This window comes from Ascaphus truei, chromosome 9, assembly GCF_040206685.1.
Source record: "Ascaphus truei isolate aAscTru1 chromosome 9, aAscTru1.hap1, whole genome shotgun sequence".
In the NCBI taxonomy this organism is placed as follows: Eukaryota; Metazoa; Chordata; class Amphibia; order Anura; family Ascaphidae; genus Ascaphus; species Ascaphus truei.
Window position 1 is genome coordinate 7679311 of NC_134491.1, and position 23787 is coordinate 7703097.

General features: G+C 47.3%; 1 protein-coding gene across 2 annotated transcripts in view; it reads right to left on the reverse strand.

Moving 5' to 3' along the window:
- GALNT16 (polypeptide N-acetylgalactosaminyltransferase 16) overlaps window positions 1-23787 on the reverse strand; it is a 139475-nt gene that overhangs the window by 37840 nt on the left and 77848 nt on the right. For both annotated transcript variants that reach the window (XR_012803753.1, XM_075613277.1), the window contains exons 4-9: window positions 16158-16225; window positions 14039-14104; window positions 8121-8242; window positions 7204-7291; window positions 2841-2925; window positions 1402-1505 (exon numbers count right to left, since the gene is read on the reverse strand). Coding sequence is in view for 1 of the 2 variants with exons in the window: in XM_075613277.1 (XP_075469392.1) it covers window positions 1402-1505; window positions 2841-2925; window positions 7204-7291; window positions 8121-8242; window positions 14039-14104; window positions 16158-16225 (533 nt within the window). In the remaining variant the exon portion in view is untranslated. The remainder of the gene's footprint in view (window positions 1-1401; window positions 1506-2840; window positions 2926-7203; window positions 7292-8120; window positions 8243-14038; window positions 14105-16157; window positions 16226-23787) is intronic.

A 23787-nucleotide genomic window follows, 5' to 3' on the forward strand; every position in this document is an offset into this window, starting at 1 on the left:
CGATTATTCTAACAAAAACCAGTGGCAATTCCCCAAAAGACCCAGGTACACCCAGGTACATTCTGAATACATGCCTTAAACTTCCCTTAAACTAGCCCCAGCATTTTTGCATTGATTAATGGCCTATCAGATTAACAGCGGGGGTCCCTGGCAGTCCCATTCAAACTGAATTGGACTGCCAGGGATCCCTGCTGTGTTAATCCTATGGGTCGTTAGTCAATGCAGAAATGCCTTAAAGGTGCCTCAAACTAGCCCAGAACATACCCAGAACATACCCAGCACATACCCAGCACATACCCAGCACATACCCGGAATGTAACCCGGCTAGTTTAAAGCAAATGTTAGAATAAGCGTTGCCTCTACTGTATGTCCAGCAATACACTGGGGACATACGTGTATACATATATATGCATACTTAGGGCTGTTACACAACCAACTAACTAATCAACTATCCAGCTATCCACAGGGTAAAAAGGTAAACTGAGAATAATGATTTTATTTATTTTCAAAATTGTGAAAAATTATGACTGGGGGTCCCATATCTGCGAAGGAACATGTCCCGATGGCAGAGTTCATCATTTCTAATAATATTCTCCCTCTTGTCTTTCTGTCTTATTAGCAATAAACTACACTGTGGATGTCACAAAAGAGGACAGGCTCAACAGCTTCCCACTAACTCCCCAAAAATCCACACCTCCAGCTACCCCAATTATCAAGGAATGAAAAAAAAACGTGTCCAGTCCACGCTCTTGCTCTTTAAGGGTGTGGAATGATAGTTCCTCTCTGATCTTTTGCTGCTCCTGTTGTTCAAGGTGTCTTCCCCCACCTCCAAGATGGATCCCAACGGAGAACTCCGACGGCGATGCCAAGTTCCAAGAAAAAGAAAACACAAGAGCGCACCAAAATGAGAGAAATAAAGTGTAATACCAACAATAAACAATAGTAACCACTTACATGAATGACACTGACACTCGTGGAGGTCTGACAGCGTTACAGAGCTACAGGGACAGCCCCAGCGCGCGGGACTGGTTTCTGAGGATTGACACTGCCCCTGCATACCCTATTTGATGCCCTACTAAAGAAGTTACGATCGAGACCGGGGATTATTAAAGTTTTTATTCATGGAAGTGGTTACTATTGTTTATTGTTTGTAATACACTTCATTTCTCTTATTTTGGTGCGCTCTTGTGTTTTCTTTTCTATCAAGGAATGAAGGTGGACTGGAGGAGACTCAGGAGATAGATCTAGATCTCACTCAGATATACGCAAGATGTTGATGTAGAAAAGTAATTACCCTCCAGACCTCCTACTCAGTACTCATGATTCTGTGGGTGCGAAAGATGTCAGTGTTAGTGAAGCACAGAAAAAACATACATGGACTGTACAGGTTTACAGACTCACCGAAATTCTCTCCTCCCCAGATGTCCATCTGAACGTCATATTTTCCCAGCTGGTTGAACCAGGACTTATCGATTACAAAGATCCCTCCAGCAATGACCGGAGTCCTGAAACCAGCAAAAACATCAAGTATGTACCCTGAGAGTCAGGGAATGTAACAGTGTCAGCAACGGAGTGCAGATCTCTTCTGGGAATCTGTGGTCAAACTAATCATACAGGAAAACCTCAGGGGCCTCTAGGGATACAGAACTCTTCATGATGTTATAATGCAAGGCAATAAGGCGATGTCATGCCCTGATTTCTGATGGGTCAGTGTCACACCCTATATTCTGATTGGTCAGTGTCACACCCTGAATCCGGTTATTGTTACCCCCTAAATATATATAGGATCATGTCTGCTTTCTCTGGGGAGATAGCACATTCAATAAAATATTTATTAACTGTTATATAAAGGTTGCCGCACTGCACTCATCTTTAGGACCCACCTCCAGCCTGCAGGGCTGCCGACTGGGGGAGAGGGGTTCAGCCAGGACTCCTGTCCTGGACCCAGTGAGTAAAGGGCCCGGGGCTCCCTTCTGACAATCCTGACATTTGTCCAGCCTCCTCCAGATCCACAGAGTGGGCTTTCTAGGGGGTGGTGTTGAGACAGGGCCTGCAGAAGTACCTGCTGGAGGTTGTCTAGGAGGTGCATTTGTGAGACGGCATGCTGTAGGGTGATGGAAGGGAGGGTCCCCTGACAAGCACTTCCGTGGGCACCCTCCAGCAAGCAGCTCTGCAGGCACCCTCCAGAGGCCTCTAACAGGCCCCCTCAATCCTCTAGGGAAGCACAAAGGCAGTGGATACACTCAAACTCCGCCCCCTTCATCTGTTTCCCTCCATCTCTCTCTTGCCTTCCACCGCTCTATTAACACCCCTCCTATATCTCTAACACACCTCTCTTTTATCTCCCTCCCCCCACTCCCTTTCCCCTCCTCTCCCGCCTTCTCACTCTCTCTTCCCCCTCTCCCTCCCTCTTCCCCCTCTCCCTCCCCCCTCCCCTCTCTCCCCATCATCTACCCCTTGCCTTCCACCGCTCTATTAACCCCCCTCCTATCTCTCTAACTCCCCTCACTCTTTTGTCTCTTTTTCTCTCTCTTTCTCTCTCTTCCCCCCTCCCTCCCCCCTCTCCTTCCCTTCCCCCCTCTCCTTCCTTTCCCCTCCCCCCTCTCCTCCCTCCATTCTCCTCCCCTCACGGACCTCCAGTGCGCCGGGGGGTAGGTCAATGAGGAGGGGGTGGTGCTTGCCAGCGTGCACCGCACAGCATGTTCACCATGTGCTACATAATGTTTCCCCTCAAACTGTGAGCGTCCCACGCATTTACCTCACTGTGGAATCGATAACATTGGATGTGTCTGTTCAATAACAATAAGTTTTTGGAAAGTGGGGTGAGCAGATGCTGCTACCTTATCGAGGAGGTTGGGTCAGTGCGGGACATCTTCTGCTCTATTGGAATCTGCTCCCACTTAAAATGAAGGCTCCAGTCAAATCCTAAGAAACAAGACAGTCAGAGCAGCTGATACATGAGACATTACTCATCCAAGAGATAAGATAAGGAATGAGTATCTAAATATACTTGTAGCCCTTGCTTCCCCGTACCTGGGAAGGAACTACCAGCACTGCTATTACCTGTATGGCAACCAGGAGGCCTGAGCCTGTAAGGGATCCCAACGTGGTGGGATAGCCCCCTTACAGGTCCAATAACAATAATACACACAGTCAGGTACAGAACACCAACCTTTACTGAACACTGACCACAGTACTCTGTACCACACAGTATAACAATACCCCAACAATACCCCAACCTGATACCATCAGTGAGTGTCCCCCAAAGTACAAAGGGAGCTTGGCACCAATACCCTGATGTCCTTTTCCCCCAATGTCAGGGCTCACCCAAAAGTGTAGGCGATAGCGCTATCCCGTGGAGTATTGGTGCGCTTAGTTGAGGTACCTGCCGAGTACTCCAGTACTCAGTGCGGCCGACTTAGCAATAGGGATCCGCTGATCCAGCGACATCATCGTCCGCGATGGCATCCGCATCTGAATTGGGTGAATTCCGGCGTGGATAATATCACCATACAGGGTCTCTTACAATGGAGGTGGTCTGGTTCCAGACAACAGGCCGCAGTCACCGTGTGCCATCTTCACTATGTCACTGACAATAGACAGTACAATGTGGAAGCGTCCCTATCTAAGGGACCTTCCATGCAGCAACTACAAGCTACTGTGAGTCGGGGCCTAGCTGGGGCCTAAGGCGGAATATACTAGGCCTAGTCTCAGAGCCACTGGCTCTGAGACACTACCTGCTGAATCCAGCTCCCTCTTCCGACTGGTGTGGTCTCCTGAGAGCGCCACATGTATCCTTTCCTGAACAGGGGAACCCTGGAGCCCTACTGACTGGGCACCAACACCTGACTAACAGCCCCTGTGCTTTGTGGGGCTTGTAGTCCCCGCAGAGCCTATGGGTGTAATGGCCACTGCATGTCCTTGCTCCTGCGCATCCGCAGGGTAGAGCAAGATGGCCGCCACAACCTGACCTGGTCTGCGCATGCGCGAACTTGCACTGCGCATGCACCCACTTTCCAACATGGCGACGCCCTCTGCACTCGTTCCCCATGGAGCTCCGACGAGGCGCTTGCCACTCTGGCGCACCCGGTCACTTCATGCACACTGCGGTGGTTCCCCAGCTATACCGGAGGTAAGTGGAGAACCTAGGGGTGGGGCAACGGGGATACCCAGAGGGGAGACCTGGCCACATACTGTTATACTTAATTCCATACTGTGTGTGTATACAATATGCACACATGCTGTACAACACACGCACACACACACATACAGCACATACACACACACAACACATGCACACACACACATACAGCACATACACACACAACACATGCATACACACACATACAGCACATACACACACACACATACAGCACATACACACACACAACACATGCACACAGTTCCGTAAAAAATGGGAACCCTTTTATTTTTCTTGCAGAAAAATCACAACATTTTCATGATAATATGAGCATTTGTAGGTCTGTCACGGTACATTATTACAATGCAGAATTATTTTATAATCTGATATTCTTTAAAATTGGTGACGGCATGATGACCTCATGAAGTGCATAATTACAAAATAGCTTAAGACCGAGGAAGAATTATGATCCAAAACTCTTTATATAAAATGTTTCCTGATAAAGGATGGTCGCTAGGAGAATTTAAATAAAACTAATTTGTAAAACATAGTTCAGGAGTGAGAGCAGCTGGATCAACGCATTATCGATTATACAATCAGATAGTTGCGTTCTCGTCTTTGGGCGCGTGTTTCAGCAGAAGGACATTTTGAACACAAATTTGAACCATACTTTGAACTCAAATTTAATAGTAATCTTAGTGTTTCAGATTAATTACAACAGTTTAACACATTTTCGAGCTAAGAAGGAAAAAACGCCTATTTTTCGTTTAATGAACATGAGCATAACCGCTCTGTGGTTGGCCTGCACGTAGCATCCACACTCTGATCTAGCTAGTCTTCCATACTTTTAGATGGAGACGGGGAAAGTATGTAAAGGCGGGCAAGTCTCAGTGCTAGAGTATCTTCTTTTTTCCCTAGTAGGTGTATCTCCAAGGTTTTCCCAGAGACACCCAAAACGAGGCTCGGTCGAGTAGACGAGCGGGATCTTTGAATCTGTGTTCTGCAAATATATCCTAACGGTACCAAAGTACCAGAGTCCCACAGAGTGTGGAAGCTGACCTGGGTAGGTCTACTGAAGTGCTGCCCAGCACCTAGTAAGCTAGGATTCCCCTCCATAATTCCAGTTTTGGTGAGTTTGAATTTATTAACGCTGTATTGTGTTGTGCCTGTTGGCTCTGGAATAAATAAACTTGTTTTATTTAACTCATTCATTCTGTCTGGTAATTGTCCTGACCTCCCATGAGACATCTCTTCATACTACTTTGCGTTGTTTGAAGCTTCTGAATCATCTTCACATTTGGGTCCATGGTTCATATCCAAATGCAAGCACAGGCAGGATTCGCAGGTTGAACACTTTCCTTTTGAGGCACAGTGGAAGGTTCCCTTGCAATATTGTCTTGTTTCTTTCAAACGTGCTCCCTGCCATCTTAATTGTTTAATTTAATTTCAAAGGTTCCCATTCATTGATACTTGCTGGCCAATGTAAAGATAGTCTTAGGATTCTTCTAGTTCTATTACATTTATTTTGATCTTTGTAGAGTTGACTTGTTTTGGCGAGTACTCTGATTTGGAGCCCAGGACACAATCTGCAATGATGGCAGATGACTCCTCCGCTTCTGTTCCGTCATCAGGGATGGAGCGGTCATGTAAACACTTCAGAGAAGCGATCACAAGTGCCGGCTGGAGCAGTGGCACTCTGGCCCCGCGGTCAAACAAAGGGTTAAAATTTTCAATAGTTATCGTCACCATATCACAGGTATATTTTTTTAATTCTTCGGTTATACACTTATGGATCATCTTGCACAGCTCTGCATATTCAACTCTTCTTCTTGCGTCTTGTGATTGCTTCATTTCTTGATGTCTCCTCAGTAACTGCTTTTCCTCATCGGATATTTTCTTATCCTGTTTTGTGTTATCGATTCATCCTGTGTTTTCTGCGCTTTCAACTACAATCTTCATATGTTTTTCATAATTGTTTGCTAAAGTGTCTCCCATACATTTCAAGCAAATTTGAGCAAATTTGCTGCTCTAATTTAAATTATCTGCCTTAGTTCTTGATATTCTTAATAGTGATCACTTCTTGTGCCAAAACAGTTAAGGAGTGTGCAGTCTTCAATCACTTGTTTGTTAGTTAGGCTATAGTCAATTTCACTCTTGATACAATTTGGGCCATTCCATGTCCATTTTCTATTTGGATTCTTCTTGTAGAATAAATTCAAGATGTAGATGTTTTCACATTCTCCAAATTCAATCAATCTGTCTCTACGTTCATTCTTGTTACCGTAACCAGACTTACCAACTGATACTTAATCTTTCTGTTAGGCACCAATCTTGGAATTGAAATCTTCCATAAAGATCTTGAGGTGGCAATTTCCTTTGTTTTGTTGAATTAGTTGATGTCATGGTCAACGTCTTCCATTTCATTGTCTGTGTGACTTGATGTTGGGGCAGACACTTGGATAATTGGAAGCTTGTATCTCTTTTGTCAACTGAATGATGATTCTGGATGCTGTTTCTGATGGGTTTTCATACTCCATATTGTTTCTCCATCTACTGTTAACGATGAAGCCTACTCCATTGATTCTTTCATTTTCTGTACTTCTGTAATATAATAGGTGTCCACTTTTGAGCTTAATGAGGCCTTTATCTTTTTCGTACTTCACTAACATTATCACCATTGAAGAGTATATTCTATAACTACAGAATCAGCCTTTTTCGGACAAAATTAAAGTAAATGGGGAATTTTGTCATATGCTGATATGCTGATCAGCAGTTTCGGCGGATATAGAATAAACCCCTTAATCTTTTCAAGCTTGTCTTCCAGTTCTTGCAGTTCTTGCAGTGCTGCTTCGCTTGATAGGGTCCAGCAGTTGAAGGCAGCCAGATAAACATATAAATCATACGAATACCATACAGGTGTGTGTGTGTGTTTATATTTATATATTATACCGATTATGTTACACATAGCAGATCACAGAGCAGGTCATTATAATACCAAACACAAAGATAGCAGAATCCCTCATTGTTCAGTAAACACTCAGATATATCTACTGGGTACTCACCTCCTCTGAGATCTGCAGACGCTGCCAGGTAAGCAAAATTATCCAGGCTGATGACGTCGATGATTGGACTCACAACCCGAGTGTAATCCTAAAACAGCAAAGGACAGGAGTGACCCATAACAAGGTCTGCTCCACTAACCTTACATAAGTGTTGATGTGCCACACCTCATACACCCATGTGTACTATGACTCCCACAACCACGTGGCACATGTGGGCATGTTAGATGTGGCACATCTCATACGCTCATACAGATGCAGTCTCTGGTTCTGACATGCCCTCTATGTGACTCCCGCACGGCAGCCGCCCCCAGCGATGCATGCACGTACACGTGTGTGGGCTTCACCCGGCACGGCAGCCGCCCCCAGCGATGCATGCACGTAACACGTGTGTGCTTCACCCGGCACGGCAGTTGCCCCCAGCGATGCATGCACGTAACACGTGTGTGCTTCACCCGGCACGGCAGTCGCCCCCAGCGATGCATGCACGTAACACGTGTGTGCTTCACCCGGCACGGCAGTCGCCCCCAGCGATGCATGCACGTAACACGTGTGTGTGCTTCACCTGGCTTTTTAAAAGCCATTGCGGTTGAAAGCGTGCCGTTGGGAAACACAAATTCCCCCGTGGGCAGCCAACGGACTGCCCACGGAGCATCCCTGGAGGGTAAGCCAGAACCGGAGACGCCATCTGTAGGTACAATGCCTCCCAAGTCCATATGTGCCACACCTAACATGTACCCTACATTGCACTTAATGTATAATTTGTATATTTATTTCTGCAGTCATTTGGATGATCTGTGTTTGGTATATTTATGTAGATGTGACTTCCAGAACTGGACATGAGATTGGAAAAATGATGTACCCTGCAGTATTTTGCCCTAAAGCATATGAAAGCGAGATGGATAGGGCACCTCACTCACCTCCTTAACCCTCTGGAGCAATGGCTGAAGCCACTCGTTGTTGACCTCACAGTGACTGTCCAAGAAGGTGAGGATCTGAGCAGTGGCCACTTCGGCTCCTCGAACCCGAGATCGTATCAGGCCTATAGAGGACAAGAGAATGGGAGGGGGGGGAGGAAGTCAACACCCTGGGTGCTAATAAGTAATGAGGTCTGTAAATAATTCATGAAGCCTGGTCATTTCAAACTACTGGGATTGTGAACCATTACGTGTGTGCTCACATGTATATTTTTATTTGTACAGCACCATCCATGTACATAGCGCTTCATATCAGTAATACACGTGTCAAAATTGTATGAGATGTAATGATAAGTGCTTCAACATAAAAGCAAATATTAAGCAAAGGAGTCCATGCCCCAATGAGCTTAAGTGCAAAGTAGGGAAACTTACAGAGACAGCAGGGAGGGTATTATGGTAAGAGCATCTGCAAGGGGTCATAGTAAATGCATGAGATGTATTTTATAGGATTATTGTACATTGTGACGTCTCAGTCCTAGCGTCGGATCTTTTGTCCAGATCAAAGGCAGGAAACACTGTACTTTCTAAGCAGGGGTTTATTTACAGGGTACAAAGCAGGTACAGGGTTAACTCATAACATAAAACAGAAACAAAAGACCTAACTCCTTCCAGGAGTACTGACTAATACTGCTTAGTCCCTAACTAATCGTGGGAGAACTAAACTCTTTCCCCACTTTACCCAGTGTACAGTACCTGCAGCAGGTCCCATTTCAGTCTCTCACAGGGCTGTCTGTGTGTGCCTTCCCAGATCAGTATAGCAGCAGCGTCTCTCACCCTCTCTGTATAACTCTCAACAGTGTGTGTCTGGCAGCATGGGGGGAGGGGGGGTGGGGGGCATCTCTGTATCACTTCCTGACTATACAGGCTAGGCTAATTAGCTCATTAACTCACAGCTGAACAGACCTTTCCAGAATGATTAACTCTATGAGAGCTGTAAAGTCCCACAACTGCCCCATTCTAGTCCTTAGAGGGCAGTGACGGCATCACAACATGTATTGTACTAGCCAAATGCTTCATTAAAAAGGTGTGTTTTAATATGGGCTTTGAAGGTGAAGAAAGGGGGCTTGTCGTGGTGCCCTGCAGCAGAAGCAGCAGCCGGGGACACAGGTGGGAAGTTATTGAGCTGTGGCTGCTGGGTGAATCTAGTATGGTTCCAAAGTGCGGGGAAACAGTTTCAGGCGAGGAGAATCCAGCTTGTGCAGCCAACACATAGACAAACAAATTCCTCAAAGTACAGGTCTCCTCTAGGACAGAGGTACAAAGTAGAGATCTACTCACAAGTTCACAAAGCAATTCTTCATTTATTGTAACAGCCAAGAACAGAGGAGTTGCTTGCAGAGGGGAGGAGATGGAAGACGGACTCCAACCTACCTTTTCTGGTGTTCTCTCCAGTCTCAACCCTCTAGTCTCCTCCCTCCTCCCTTCCAGCCACGGCCAGAAGAGAGGAGCTAGAAATTAATAGAGCAGGAAGGAGAGGACATGTGGACCGGGAAGACACTAATACCGGGGTAATAATGATTAGACAAATCATTGTACAATAATTTTGCCCCTGCAGTATTACGATAAAGCGGTATATTGCCCAACCCTAGTGTGATCACATTGTTCAGGAATCACGTGTGTGCTTACACAAGTGTGCTCCTATTGTTCAGGAAGACCTTACTTGCTCCTCCCACCTTCTGACACCTTAACCCCTTCCCAATTGCTGCCGGCAACCCGCAGGGCTGGAGGTGGGGCCCCTTGGTCATGGGGAGTTCACCCTCCTTTGACCAGGTAAACCAAATAAACCACTGACAAATTTGGAAGAAACAGACCACAGCTTTCATTCAACCATTACGCAATAACGTGAAAACCCAGCCTTCCAGCATCTAGCAATTTCACCACTAAACTAATAGCATCAGAACACATTATTCTTGGTTCCCCAGCCCCCATCTGGTATTAATCCTTACCCAAACAGATACATGGAAGTTCTCTGACTGTAAGGAAACTGGGATCCCTCCATCCTTGTTCTACTTTCCCTCTTAACACCAGTTCCAACTAGCTACAACAGCAAGGCCACACTGTCACAAGACAAGACCACACAGCCTAATTGGAAATCTATCCGCAAACAGGCCCTAATACCACCTGATAGACATCCAGTAGCCCTGCATTAAAAATATCCAAGTCAATTTCCGACCGATGTACAGCATCATGCCAGAACAAACCTCAGGGATCCCCTTCCATCTCGCCCTCTTATGAGCTGCCCAAATAAACCCACTAAAACCCCTTCCAACATCTGCCGTAGGTTCCTCATGTGCTTTGGGCACATGCAGCCATCCTTTGCAGTCAGTGCATCTTTCCTGAATAGTTTCCATTTGAAACGAGAAAAAGAGTCCACAATTACATGGTGCCCGCCCGGAACGTGCCTCGCCCTTGACCAGATGTTCCTTTCCAAACACCTCAACACTAGGGCCCTCAGCAACATGATCACCAGGGGGGGTTTCATGTACATGATACATAAAGCAATTACTACTCCCAAATTGTCACACTAAAATGTTACTCTCCTGCCCACTAACTCCTCACCTTATAACTCAAATGCTACCAGTATGGGAAAAAGCGCCAAAACACCAAATTACGTATCAATGGCCTGTCCTTGCCCCTCCCCCAGCTGGGCAATTCTCCAGCGAGGGAGTCTTCCTCTCTACTCTAACTGGTATCCCCACCCTTCCCAACTCTATCTCTTCCTGCTGCCTTCATTCCAAGATGCTTGCCTTCTTAAAACAGAGGGGAGCAGAATGTCCTTCCCCACGGGAAGTGCCCTCGTGGGGGAACTTGCAGGTTACTGCCCACTTACACTAGCCCTCATTACATTTCAAGTAGAACCCTTTTTTTTACTGGCCAGCTGCCTTGCCTGTTGCCGTGCCTGTGAGCTGCTGGCCCCTGATTGAAAGGGGATTGGATGATTTGGGGTCACGGTAGCCAATGAAGAGAACAGATGACAGCAGGGCACATAGACCCCTGCAAAAGGAATATTTATTTTTCCCAAAACAAAAAGTTTTGCCTGACAAGCAGCCTTTGTCAAGCTGAGGGTTTATACAACTTTAAAAAAGACACAATATACATATATATACCTCACCTCTCTGCGGCTGTCCCATGGCGCAAAGCATGAACCGCCGTGACATCATGGCGCTGGGGACACCGGGCATGCGCGCAAAGCGCCGCCTATGCGACGGCATCACAAGCAGGTAGCTCGCATATGGCCCTCTAGTCACCATGGAGATGCGATGCTCCAAGAAAAAACAAGCGCATTGTAAGTCTCCATGGCAACCGGGCAGAGAGGCGGGGAACAAACCCCCCAGAGAGAACGGAAAAGTAACCAGCAGTAAAGTCGTGAGCCACTAGTGAGAATAAGATCTCCTAATTCTGTGATGTAGCCAGCCACACATTAATGTCCTTATCACATCTTGATTCTTGCAGGGCGCTTAACATTTACCCAACTCCTTCTCCGTATCACACGTGTAAAGTTTGCAAATGCAGCTCGCCAATTGCTAATTGTCCTGGGAATCTTGCTTCCCCTTGAGATTCCGCACCCCTGCTCCTAACCTGTACCTGTGGCTGTCTTCCTGCTGCACAAGTACCTGCGACTCCTATGACTGCTCATGTTATAGCTGGAAAAACTGCTAATGCTGCTGCCACTGCTGCTCTGATGCCTGCGCCTCTGCCTTCAGTGCCTTGACCCACCCTGAGTTTTACTGCCATCCCGATCCCGTCTGTCCCGACTTCACAATCTCCTGCGTCTCTCTATGCCTGCTGCGTCTATGATAACCCCCCTGGGACTTCGATCTGAATGCTCGGCTCCTGCTTTAGCTCCTGCTTCTCCACCCGTGACTGGACCTGCTGCCATCATGCTGAACATTGGGCTCTCTAGCCCCGCCACTGCTTCTCCTGGCTGAAACATCCATTGATGTCCCTGTGGCTGCCCTGTGATTTAAAGGAGTAGTTCCAACCATCTACTGAGTCCGTGCCTTTGCCATAGATGCCCCACCTTCAAGCCTCAGGACTGGCCCCACAGGAATGGAGCTGCTGGCTACTGCTGCCTTCTGTGCTGTAGCACAATTATGCACCTCACACTTCCCTGATGAGACATTTATCCGATTGACCTGCTTTGGCTCCCACCTTGGCTAGTCCCCCTGCGGTTACCACTGAAACCCTCTATAGTTCCCTGATCTTGTAAAACAGTAAAACTACCGGAACTCCCCCCCCCCCTTCGCAGAACCGTAACTAGGATGCAGGGTGCACCAACCACGGAAGAGCACCACAAACTGGAGGGGAGGGAAAACCAGAGATGGCCTAACACCCCTAGCACTGAACCAAGGAGCCCGGTAGACCATGGGAGAGACACTTGCGGGGAAGGGATAAAAACAAACCACTTGTCCAAGATGCTGACCTCCTGAAGCCCACACTGGGGCCCCCAGATTCTGCCCTGCCCCCCTGCAGGGGGTCCACCACAAGTAGGACATGGCCAGAACCCTAACACCCAAGGAAGGACCAACCTGCCTCTGGCTCCTCAACCAGTCCAGACCACTTTCCCTTGCCTCTCCTGAAATCTTGCTGAGCAGCTCCCTCAGCTCAGTGCTCAATCCCCTTCCAGATATGTCACGGCTGCTGTCGCTGCTCTCCCCTCCTTTTCTGATCTCCCGGCAGCTGATACTGCAGGCCCTCTCTCCCCGCACAGTGTCTCCTCTCTGGTTGAGTGTGCGTACTGCTGGGCTCCTCTCTTCATGCAGCCTCACGCTCTACGGTGCCCATTTTACGGTCCCTCATCACTCTGCACACCTCCCGAAACATTAACTCCTTCCCACTTTCTTACGGCAACACACGGGGCTAGAGGTGGGGTTTTCGATCATGGGGTCTCTGTTGTCCTCCTACCACTGGAAACACGTGTGTGCTCTCACTGTGCAGGAATCACTGGTGAACACTATGAATCTCATGAACATGATAATTCTTTGACAAAGCACCACTGTTGGTGCGAAACGCGTTAGAGGATTTTTTGCCTCCACTTTCGAATATGTCTTCTGTTGAAATAAATTGATATTTTACTGCGTCTTGCACGCTAACCCTGAAGTTTTTTCACTGTGCACTCTTTTCTATTTTCAATACCCATCGCGGTCAGCATGCAGACGGAGCTCAACACGTCTCGGATTTTGTGAGTATTGCTTTCATTTCAGCTGTGCCTTCAATGGCTACTTTCATGCAGATATGATTAGTATGGTTCATGTATTGTTGTTCTAAGACGCTGATTATCGGGGGGCTTGGTTTTGTGACACAGGGTCGCCGAGCAATCAACCTCAGCCTGTGTTCCATTCCTCTTCATAATGTTCCAGGTGTTTAATCTGTTTAACACACACTAACAGGTAACCAAGAACAGGTACAGAGAAAGGAGCTCCATTTTTAGACACCTATGAGACATTACAAACCTATGAGACATTACTTATTCATTGAATCACCATTAAAGCGACCACACATCTTCTCTGAAGCACTGCCGATGGACTTTGTGTCAAATGTAAAAGTGGAAACCAGACACTGATTTTATCACATATGACATTTCGCAGGGACAATTAAAATGAAGTGTGTTTTATATATGAAAATAATCAATCAAATACACTGTAAGATAAAGACCTGCTTAGCAGAACTATCAAGCTCTGTAGCACTGAAATATTCTCAGAGAGGGCCAACTCTCAGAAAGAATCCACAGATTCTCCCTGCAGAGAGCAAGTGTGACATCAATTTAAGCCTATGCTAATGCACATCAATTTAAGCCTATGCTAATGTAAACCTGCTCCAGTTACTTAGCTGCAGACAGCACAGGGCATAGACATGCTCACCTTCCCTACGGTTGTTCCTCATGCACTTAACCCTTGGAATTTTGGCAAGGAGCAGGCAATCATCAGCTATGGGGAAAAAAAGAAGCAAAAACAAATAATTGGCACATTGCAAATATAATTCATCTCAGAGGAAAATATCTCAAGTGCGTTTCCATAGGGACGGCTCTGCTTTCACTTATTATCATATTAATCAGATTGACACCCCTAATCCCCTCAGATAAAGAGCACCCAAACTAATCTGCTCACATTGAAAACTCTCCAGAAGCTAAGAGCCAACGTTTCTCCAAATCAGTGCCACGGATTCACACTTTGCATTACATTTCAGACTCATGTAATGCATAGCTGTCTGACGGGAACGGTGTCTCTTGTATACAGTATTTGTACTAGAAACTGTAATCCCATTTTTTTTTAAAACAAGAATCAGTCTCATCTGTTGCACAAAGCAGCAGAGTGTAGACATCAGGTGCCTTGTTATTACTAGAAATGTGCAAAACTTTCAGCTAAGGCCCCGCTGCACGCACTGGCGCGCCTGCCTTGCGTCCTGGCGGCGCGTGCACGGCACTTCACCGCGATATGAGGTCTGTAGGGAGCTGTTTTTAGGCGAGGAAGGCATGGCCAAAACGGGTCGGATGGGCGCGGCTATGACGCACATTTTCTAATCCGCTTTCTCGTGTGTGTGTTGTGTTGTAAATGTTGTAAGATAATTACACTGTATAAATCCTCTTAGATGCATAATTAAGTTGTGTTACCGTTTTTATCTTGGCCCCATATTTAAAGATTTCTTTATTACCTTATTGAGGCCAGAAAACTCTAGTCTCAGAGCAAGTACGATATAGGAGTACAACGACGAGATAAACAGCCTGGGAGTTACTGAAGAAGGAAGATCGCACGTATACAGAACCTTGATGAAGGCTCCACCCCCCTGCCGGCGATCTCCCCTCCTCATTGGCTCCCTGCCACACAACGTGACACGTTGCTGCTCGGGAACACAATCCTATTGTATCCCCTGCTGGCTGACGTGTCACAGTGCGCAGTGAGCCGGGGAGCGAGGCGCCACTGAGGACAGCGAGTGAGGAGGTAAGGGGCTGGTGAGAGGCGCGCAGCAGGGACCTAGCATTAGGCTGCGAACCAGGTGAAATTTGCTCTTTTTTTAGCTGCCAAACACAGTCACTTCGTCAGAATTACAAGTGATTTACATGTTAATAATAATAATAATAATAATAGCATGTTCTTGTATAGCGCTGCTAGTTTTACATAGCGCTTTACAGAGACATTTTGCAGGCACAGGTCCCTGCCCCATGGAGCTTACAATCTATTTGTTGGTGCCTGAGGCACAGGGAGATTAAGTGACTTACCCAAGGTCACAAGGAGCCGACACCAGGAATTGAACCAGGCTCCCTTGCTTCAAACTCTCAGTGCCAGTCAGTGTCTTTACTCACTGAGCCACTCCCTCTCCCAATGTGCAGTGCAAATTTGCTTGAATATGCTAATTTGCTCAATTCTTTAAAAAAAATGTTAGATTATCCTAACTCTGAGGGCTATATGGGGCACAAACAGCATGTTTCACTCACAGTCTGACGATATTTTGCTGAAAGCGTACTTTTTTGGGGACGTTATTAGTCCTTTGACACATGGCAACACATTTGACATGGAATCGAATTTGGGGGGGGAAAGCGAATAATTCTGCACCTGCGCTTTGGTAGGGTTGCCAGGCGGCTTCTCCAAAAATACTGGACTCAATGGTAAAAGTGTGTCAGGTCACTATGTCCAGGGAGGAAAATACCAGACACATACATGTCCAGTATTACAGCACCTCTCATTTTTTACAGGGCAGAGTATCCAAATACAGGACAGTCCAGTTCAATACCGGACACCTGGCAACCCTAAATTTTGGACAGTTTTGCACATCTCTAGTTATCCCAATGCAGGGTCTTCGCGCACCACTCCCTGCACATCTCTCTAATACTCTCAGTGCCACATATATATATATATACAAGGTATGACAGGCTAGTCTGTGCTTAATGAGTGATGAGTAAAAGATGGGATGACAGAGAGCCCCCAAGAGAGTGATCATGACAAATGGGGGTAAAAAAAGGGAGGCGAGAGAGAAAGTACTCACAATCTGTGCTGAAATCATCCACCAATATAATCTCCTGGATTAAATTCACAGGACTTCGATTTAAAACACTGTATCAGACAGAGAGAAGGAAGTGTTACTCTGAATGATAATGTCTTGGAAAAACTGTGTGTATATGAAATAATCTTCACCATGGAGAATTTCCTAAATGTACATTAGACTGGGGGTTATTTAGTGTATCCCTGTAAGAAATCGGGACACATTTCTATTATTAATCTTTCACTTGCATTGTTCCCCAGCAGATTGTGAACTCTGCAGAATTAGCATTTTTTTCCAACATGACTATATACAATAGTCCAATATGACAAATTATTTCATACATTAATATTTATTTAATCTATATTCTTTCTTCATAAATATAGGTAATTTTGTTCAATACTTTGGCTGCTGAAGGAGCAGCCCCTGTGGAGGACTGAATGCGTAGAGGGGTGCTTCCCCAGCTACTATGGATGTTTTGCCTCCGCCGAGAGGGGGCGCCCCCAGCTTTCCTTCCACCATCGGGCTAAATCGATCCAGCGGCAGATCGTAGATCCATCCGGGCCACACACGTTTTTTAAACCCACTGCTTTTACCAATATTGTTTTTATACGTGCATCCCTTACCATTTTTACACAATACAATTATTGATGTACTACACTATGAGAGTTCTTTGCGCTTCGTTTTCCCTCTCTCTCTACTTGAAGCAGCTGTTCCAGGGGGCATACCGCCATGAGAATTGTGAGCAACTGGTCTCTTTAGGGTCTCAGATTGCTGATCTGAAGAGGAAACTCTTGAAAGGAGTTTAGTGCCCCTGACTGCGACTAGTGGTGCAGATGGTGGAACTGTGAGTGAGGTAGCTGGGTAACAGTTATAAGAGACAGCAAGTGGAAGAGGAAGAGACAGTCCAGTTCTGAGCTGATCCATCCCAATAGAGTTGCCATATTGAGTGAAGATGTTGGGAGTGTTAGTGCAGGAATGGCAAGGCTGAGGGAGACTGGTTCCTCTAGAAGCTAGGGGAATAGTTCCTACAGCACAGAGGGGACTCAGGATGCTCAGAGACCAAGAAAGATTGTGGTGGTTGGGGACTCCATTATTAGGAAGGTACATAGGGCAATCTGTTACCCTGACCGCATGAACCGAACTGTTTGCTGTCTCCTGGGGGCTCCAGTACGGCACATTGCGTATTGGATAGACAGACTTTTTGGAGGGGGTGGGACTGACCCTGTAGTCTTGGTACACCTTGGCAACAATGACAAAGTTAGAGAAAGATCGAGGATCCAAAAAAAATATTTCAGGGATCTAGGCCACACGATTAAGGCAAGGACCTCCAAGGTAGTATTTTCCTAAATACTTCCAGTGCCATGCGCTACCCCAGGGAGACAGTTGGAGATTAGAGAGGTTAATGCATGGCTAAGAAGTGGTGTAGGAAGGAGGGTTTGGGGTTTTTAGAGCACTGGGACTTCTTTTCTGAGAGATGCTATCTTTATGGTAGGGACGGATTGCATCTCAATGAAGAGGAATCTTCTGTGCTACGGGGGAGAATGCTAAAAAGGTTGGAGGATATTTTAAACTAGGATGGTGGGGGGGAGGGACAAGAAAAAGATAATGAACTAAATAGAATAGATAGGGATGGGGAAATAGCTAGGGGTCATGGAGGTAGAATGGGGGCAAGTGGGAGTTTTGCAAGCAGAGAGACACCCATATTAAATACAGATATTACAAGAAAACTTCTAAAGACTAAATCCAATTGGAGTAGAAAGGCAGGAGCACGTAAGATAATAGTACAGACTGAAAAAAAACTTAAATGCATGCTTGCTAATGTAAGAAGCCTGACAGATAAAATGGGGGAGCTTGAATTAATAGCTTCAAGGGAGCAGTATGATATCATAGGCATTACTGAAACATGGTGGGATAAAAATCATGATTTTGAATATTAATTGTAATTTAGGAAAAGGCTTTATGGTATTCAAATCCATCACATCTTTCACACTAGTGACTCATGTTGTGTCCACAGATGTGGTTGTTTTTTAGTGTAACCTGATGAAAAGGAAGATTTTGAGGATAGAGGGTACATCATGGAAAAGGGAGTGGTCAGATTATTCCTGGATTTAAGAGAATCCCATAAATTACATGAGAAGGTTAAGAGCGGATTCTTGTATATCGAATGTGGTCTACAGTTCTTTTCCTGCCAGAGGATGTGCTGGAGCTTCTCTGGGTGGTAAATTGTCTTCTAATTCCACCCACCTTTCTTCAGATGGGTTGCTATGCCAACTAATTAGTTGTCCCAGTTGGGCTGTCTTGTAATATCACTTGAGTTCTGGCAGTGCTAAACGTCCCTCTGATTTAGGGCGATATAGGATGGATCTATTAACTCTTGATTTTTTTATTTTGCCAAATATCATAATAATAATAATAATAATAATAATAGTTTGTTCTTGTATAGCGCTGCTATTTTTTTACGTAGCACTTTACAGAGACATTTTGCAGACACAGTCCCATAAAACCGGTGTATCCCACTGCGACCATGGACTTGTGGGAATGGTATGCCCAGAGGTACTAAGAACGCTGGACAATATTCAGGGTTCCCCCAGTAAGAAGGAACAACTATGTGTATAATGTATACGTGACTGTAGCTGTACTGTTCTTGGGAAACCGGGAGTGTGTGGGTGCCATCACCCCCTTGGGCTCAGACGAGATATCCGTTAGACCCAATGGGATGAAGGAGCAGGATTTTCCCGGGCCCCGAGGAATTAATTTTTTTGGAACCCAGGGGATGGGTTGGGTTGCCGACACCAGATGGAGTCCCAAGAGGTGTAGTAAGCGCCCTAAGAGGGTGGAAGATGAGCTGGTACTCCCCTGATAGTTCCTGAGGATGGGCTCCATGATAACAGCTGACAGGTGCAACCCAGGAAGCTGTCCTGGGAAAGAATACTTTGGCCAGCCAACAGATTGGGTTAGTGGGGACCAAGTTACCTGCCCGTAAGGGCCGATATCCCACGGTCCCCATTCTGAAGGGGGAGGTGTGACAGAGGTGGCTGCCCCAGCTTCCCTCCCAGGCTCCAGCACTTCCCTTACCTCCTTCCCCCTCCCCCCCCTATCCCTGCGCAGGGGCCGGATTTTTTGTGCCAGGGAGAGAGTGCTTGTTTGTGAATCTGGCCCTTCTGATTGGCCCACTACATGTCCTGCCCACTCTGCTTCCGATTAGCTCGCTACAAGCCCCGCCCCTCCCAAATGATTGGCCCTGGAGCAGGGTAATGAGGTCAGCTTGTCAGTTGAGACTCACTGGGGGAAGACATTTTAGATGCTGTGAGCTCTCTGTGGAACATGGTAGTCTGCACAGTTAATGTCGGTCATCCCTTGAAGAAGTGCGCGCATGCGCACGAAATGCGTCGGGAGGTTTTCGTGTGTTTTAGAGTTTGCATCTGGTTCGTGGAGGACATTACACTACAGCTGGTGAAGCCGTGGGGGAAGAGGAGTGAAGGAGGAACGTCTTCTTTGGGAGTATCGTGTGGCGCGACGTCATATCCGCCCGGAAGTCCCGCAGTTCGTGTGACTCCCCTTCCACCCCTGTCACGTGGGGACGCCTGTGAGAGTGCTCCGGTCGCCATCTTGGAAGATCATCAGCGCGATTCCAGTCCGTTTTGCCTGTTACTGTCTAGTATCTTGTGAGTAGGGTTTCACTTTTACCCCTCCGGATGCTTGTGATTTCAGTGACCCTCCAGGAATCCAGTATTAGTCATAATAAATTAGCTTTGTTTTTATTATTCAGCCATGCTAGTGTGTTCATGTTTGTTTGTCATGTGTGTTATATGTTGTTAGTCTGACACGATTTTAGTCAACACTGATTGGCACATTGCACCATAATTAGTTTTTTTCTTCTTTCCACACATTGCACTGCCCTTGATGTGAGTTATCTTCATCACCAGTTCATTCAAGGACTCCATTTGGACTATACATGTTATGGTTTGGACTTTTTGTTCTATATTAATTGTGGCGCCGGTATCCCCTTTTTTCCATGCTTCTTGACTGACTGTACTGTCAGTATCTACCTGGCTGCCAGTGTTTGTTCACTTACTATTTTATTAAGTACACCTTTTATATTGATTTGTAGCGCTGTTTCACACCGTCTCTTTTTGTTATTATATTCTATGTAGTGTACCCACTAAATTAAGCCCTTGTTCAATCGCTCTATTTTGGTGACTGAGTGTTAGCCCACATGTTTGTGTAACTTGTGACCTACCTCCGCATCCACTGCCCCCCTCTGCATCCACTAGCCACCCTCTGCATCCACTAGCCCCCCTCCGCATCCACTGCCCCCCTCCGCATCAACTGCCACCCTCCGCATCCACTGCCACCCTCCGCATCAACTGCCACCCTCCGCATCCACTGCCCCCCCTCTGCATCCACTAGCCTCCCTCCGCATCCACTGCCCCCCTCCGCATCCACTACCCTCCTCCGCATCCACTGCCCCCCTCCGCATCCACTGCCCCCCTCCACATCCACTGCCACCCTCCGCATCAACTGCCACCCTCCGCATCCACTAGCCTCCCTCCGCATCCTCTGCCCTCCTCCGTATCCACTGCCCCCCTCCGCATCCACTGCCCCCCTCCGCATCCACTACCCTCCTCCGCATACACTGCCCCCCTCCGCATCCACTTCCCCCTTCCACATCCACTGCCCCCCTCCGCATCCACTGCTCCCCCTCCACATCCACTGCTCCCCCTCCGCATCCACTGACCCCCTCCGCATCCACTAGCCCCCCTCTGCATTCATTAGCCCATCTCCGCATCCACTAGCCCATCTCCGCATCCACTAGCCCCCTCTGCATCCACTAGCCCCCCTCTGCATCCACTAGCCCCCCTCTGCATCCACTAGCCTTCCTCCGCATCCACTAGCCTCCCTCCTCATTCACTGCCCCCCCCTCCTGACACCATCCCCAAGGTAAGTGTGAATTTTATATTTTATTGGGGTGGTGGGTGTATTTTGTAAATGTATTGGGGTGATGGGGGTATTTTGTATATGTATCGGGGTGGTGGGGGTATTTTGTATATGTAATGGGGAGGTGGGGGTATTGTGGATGTGTATTGGGGTGGTGGGGGTCTTTTTAAAATGTGGTGGGGGTCTTTTCAAAATGTATTGGGGCCACCCACCCATGCACGCAGTCACCCACCGACATCACCCACCCACGCACTGACCCAGGCAGTCAGTCACCCACCCAGTCACCCACCCAGGCAGGCAGTCAGTCACCCACCCAGGAAGGAAGTCACCCACCCAGTCAGTCAGTTAGCCACAAAGGCAGTTAAGGGGCAGTCACCCAGGCAGTCAGTCACCCAGGCAGTCAGTCACCCAGGCAGTCAGTCACCCAGGCAGTCAGTCACCCACCCGTCAGTCACCCACCCAGACAGTCAGTCACCCACTCAGGCAGTCAGTCACCCCCCCAGACAGTCAGTCAGTCACCCACTCAGGCAGTCAGTCAGTCACCCACCCAGGCAGTCAGTCATCCACCCATCCACTCAGGCAGTCAACCCACCCAGGCAGTCAACCTACCCAGGCCCGCAGTCAGTCACCCACCCACCCAGTCAGTCACCCAGTCAGTCAGTCAGTCACCCAGTCAGTCAGTCACACAGTCACCCACCCAGGCAATCAGTCAATCAGTCACCCACCCAGGCAGTCAGTCACCCACTCAGTCAGTTAGTCAGTCACCTACCCAGGCAATCAGTCAGTCACCCACTCAGTCAGTCACCTACCCAGGCAATCAGTCAGTTACCCACCCAGACAGGCAGTCATTCACCCACGCAGTCAGTCAGTCACCCAGTCGCCCACCCAGAGTCACCCAACCACCCAGGCAGTCACCTTCTTCCGTATGAACAATAACAAGAAAACAGTGAAGTAAAAGTTGCGCACAAAATTTTTTTTTTCCGTGGTAGGTGCGCTATGGGTTGGAGAAGGGGGGCCCTGCTCCTTTCATTTGTCCTAGACCCCATGATTTCTGTTGGTGGCCCTGGATCTGGGTGCAGGGATTGTGGAATTGTTTTGGGTGTTCTGGGAACCCTGGGGACCCTCTGTATTCACGGAGGTCCCCTTGTCCCCAGAACCCATATGTACTCTGGGTCCCAGGTATAGGAGTGTGGCTCTTAGGGTGGGGCCCCAAGTCGTTCTGAGTGGTAGCTACCCTCTTAACAAAGTCAGGCTAGGATTCCCAGGGTGTAGGTTGGGTCAGTGTTCCCAGGATTGGGTGGGGGAGTATCACGGGTATAGGAGCGTGGCACTTGTAGTGGGCTTTCTAATGGTTCTGTGGGGTGAGGCGACCATCCTGGCAAAGTGAGGCTATGGATGCTAGTAGATGTTTTTGGGCACATTTTGCCTTAGCCCGAGCGAAATACCTTGCGGTCAGTAGGACCGAGGCATGTGCCCAGCGGGCAGAGTCAGGATATACGGTGTCCCCGTGTTTTGGGTGCCGACAGTCTGGCGCTCCGGTATGATAAGACCTCTCCTTGACAGCCATCTGTCACAGTATGCACTTAATAAATTAAGGGAGTGACCATAAAACATTACTACCAATTACCTCCACTATAAAATGAGAAAAGCGTCAGATTTATCATATTCCTGATGAAGTGATCGTTATCACGAAAAGCGTAGGGTTAACGGGTTACTCTGCTACCTGGCTCCCCATTTCCGGAGTCCCTCTGACTGTCTGTAACAACTGCGGAGATAGAGCGCACAGCTGGTGACATCACGGAAGCGACTGCACCGACCAAGCAGATAGCAGCAGACAGACACAAGGAGTTGGATACTGCAGGACTCTCCGAGCGGGCGCCACACTTCCTCTTAAACGTGTGAAGGCTTTATTTCTATGGGAATCTTGTGCGTGCAATACCACTTGTTTTTAATTATATTTTATTAAAACTCTCCTATACCATGGCTATTTTGTGCACTCTCTTTTCTTTCTTTTCCCACGGTGCAGGGTGCAGTGTGATCACAGGAGCGGTCCAGGTTGAGTACCTCCCCGGATCATAGAACCTGAGTTTGTTGTCAAGCAGGCTTTTAAACGCCTAATGAGGCGGGTGAGGAGATCAATTAAGGCACCCTGCTTTAGAATTAATCTCCTCAGAGCACCTCAGAGAAGGAGACTCAGTGCCTTAAAAACCCAAACCTCTCCTTCCAACATCACTTTCTTAGCCATGCATTAATCTCCTTAAGCGCCAACTACATCCTTGGGGTAGCACATGGCACTGGTAGTATTCCTGAAAATACTACCTTGGAGATCCTTATTTTAAGTTTGACGCCTAGATCCCTAAAATGTTTTTTTGGACTCTCCATCTTTCTTTCATTTTGTTATTTGTGCCAAAGTGTACCAAGACCTCCGGGTCATTCCCAACCCGCAATGTGCTGAATCTGAGCACCCGGGACACGACAAACTGTTTGGTTCATGTCGTCATGGATGTCATACTAATGATTGAGTCCCCTACCACCACAAACTGACTAGGTCTGGGTATCCTGAATCCCCTCTCTGCTACAGGAACTATTCCCCTGGCTGCTAGAGGAATAAGGGCCTCATGCAGTAAGCGACGATTATGTGAAATCGGCAAGCTTATCGATTAGTCATGTTATTGGCGTTTTTCCCTCTCCGTAT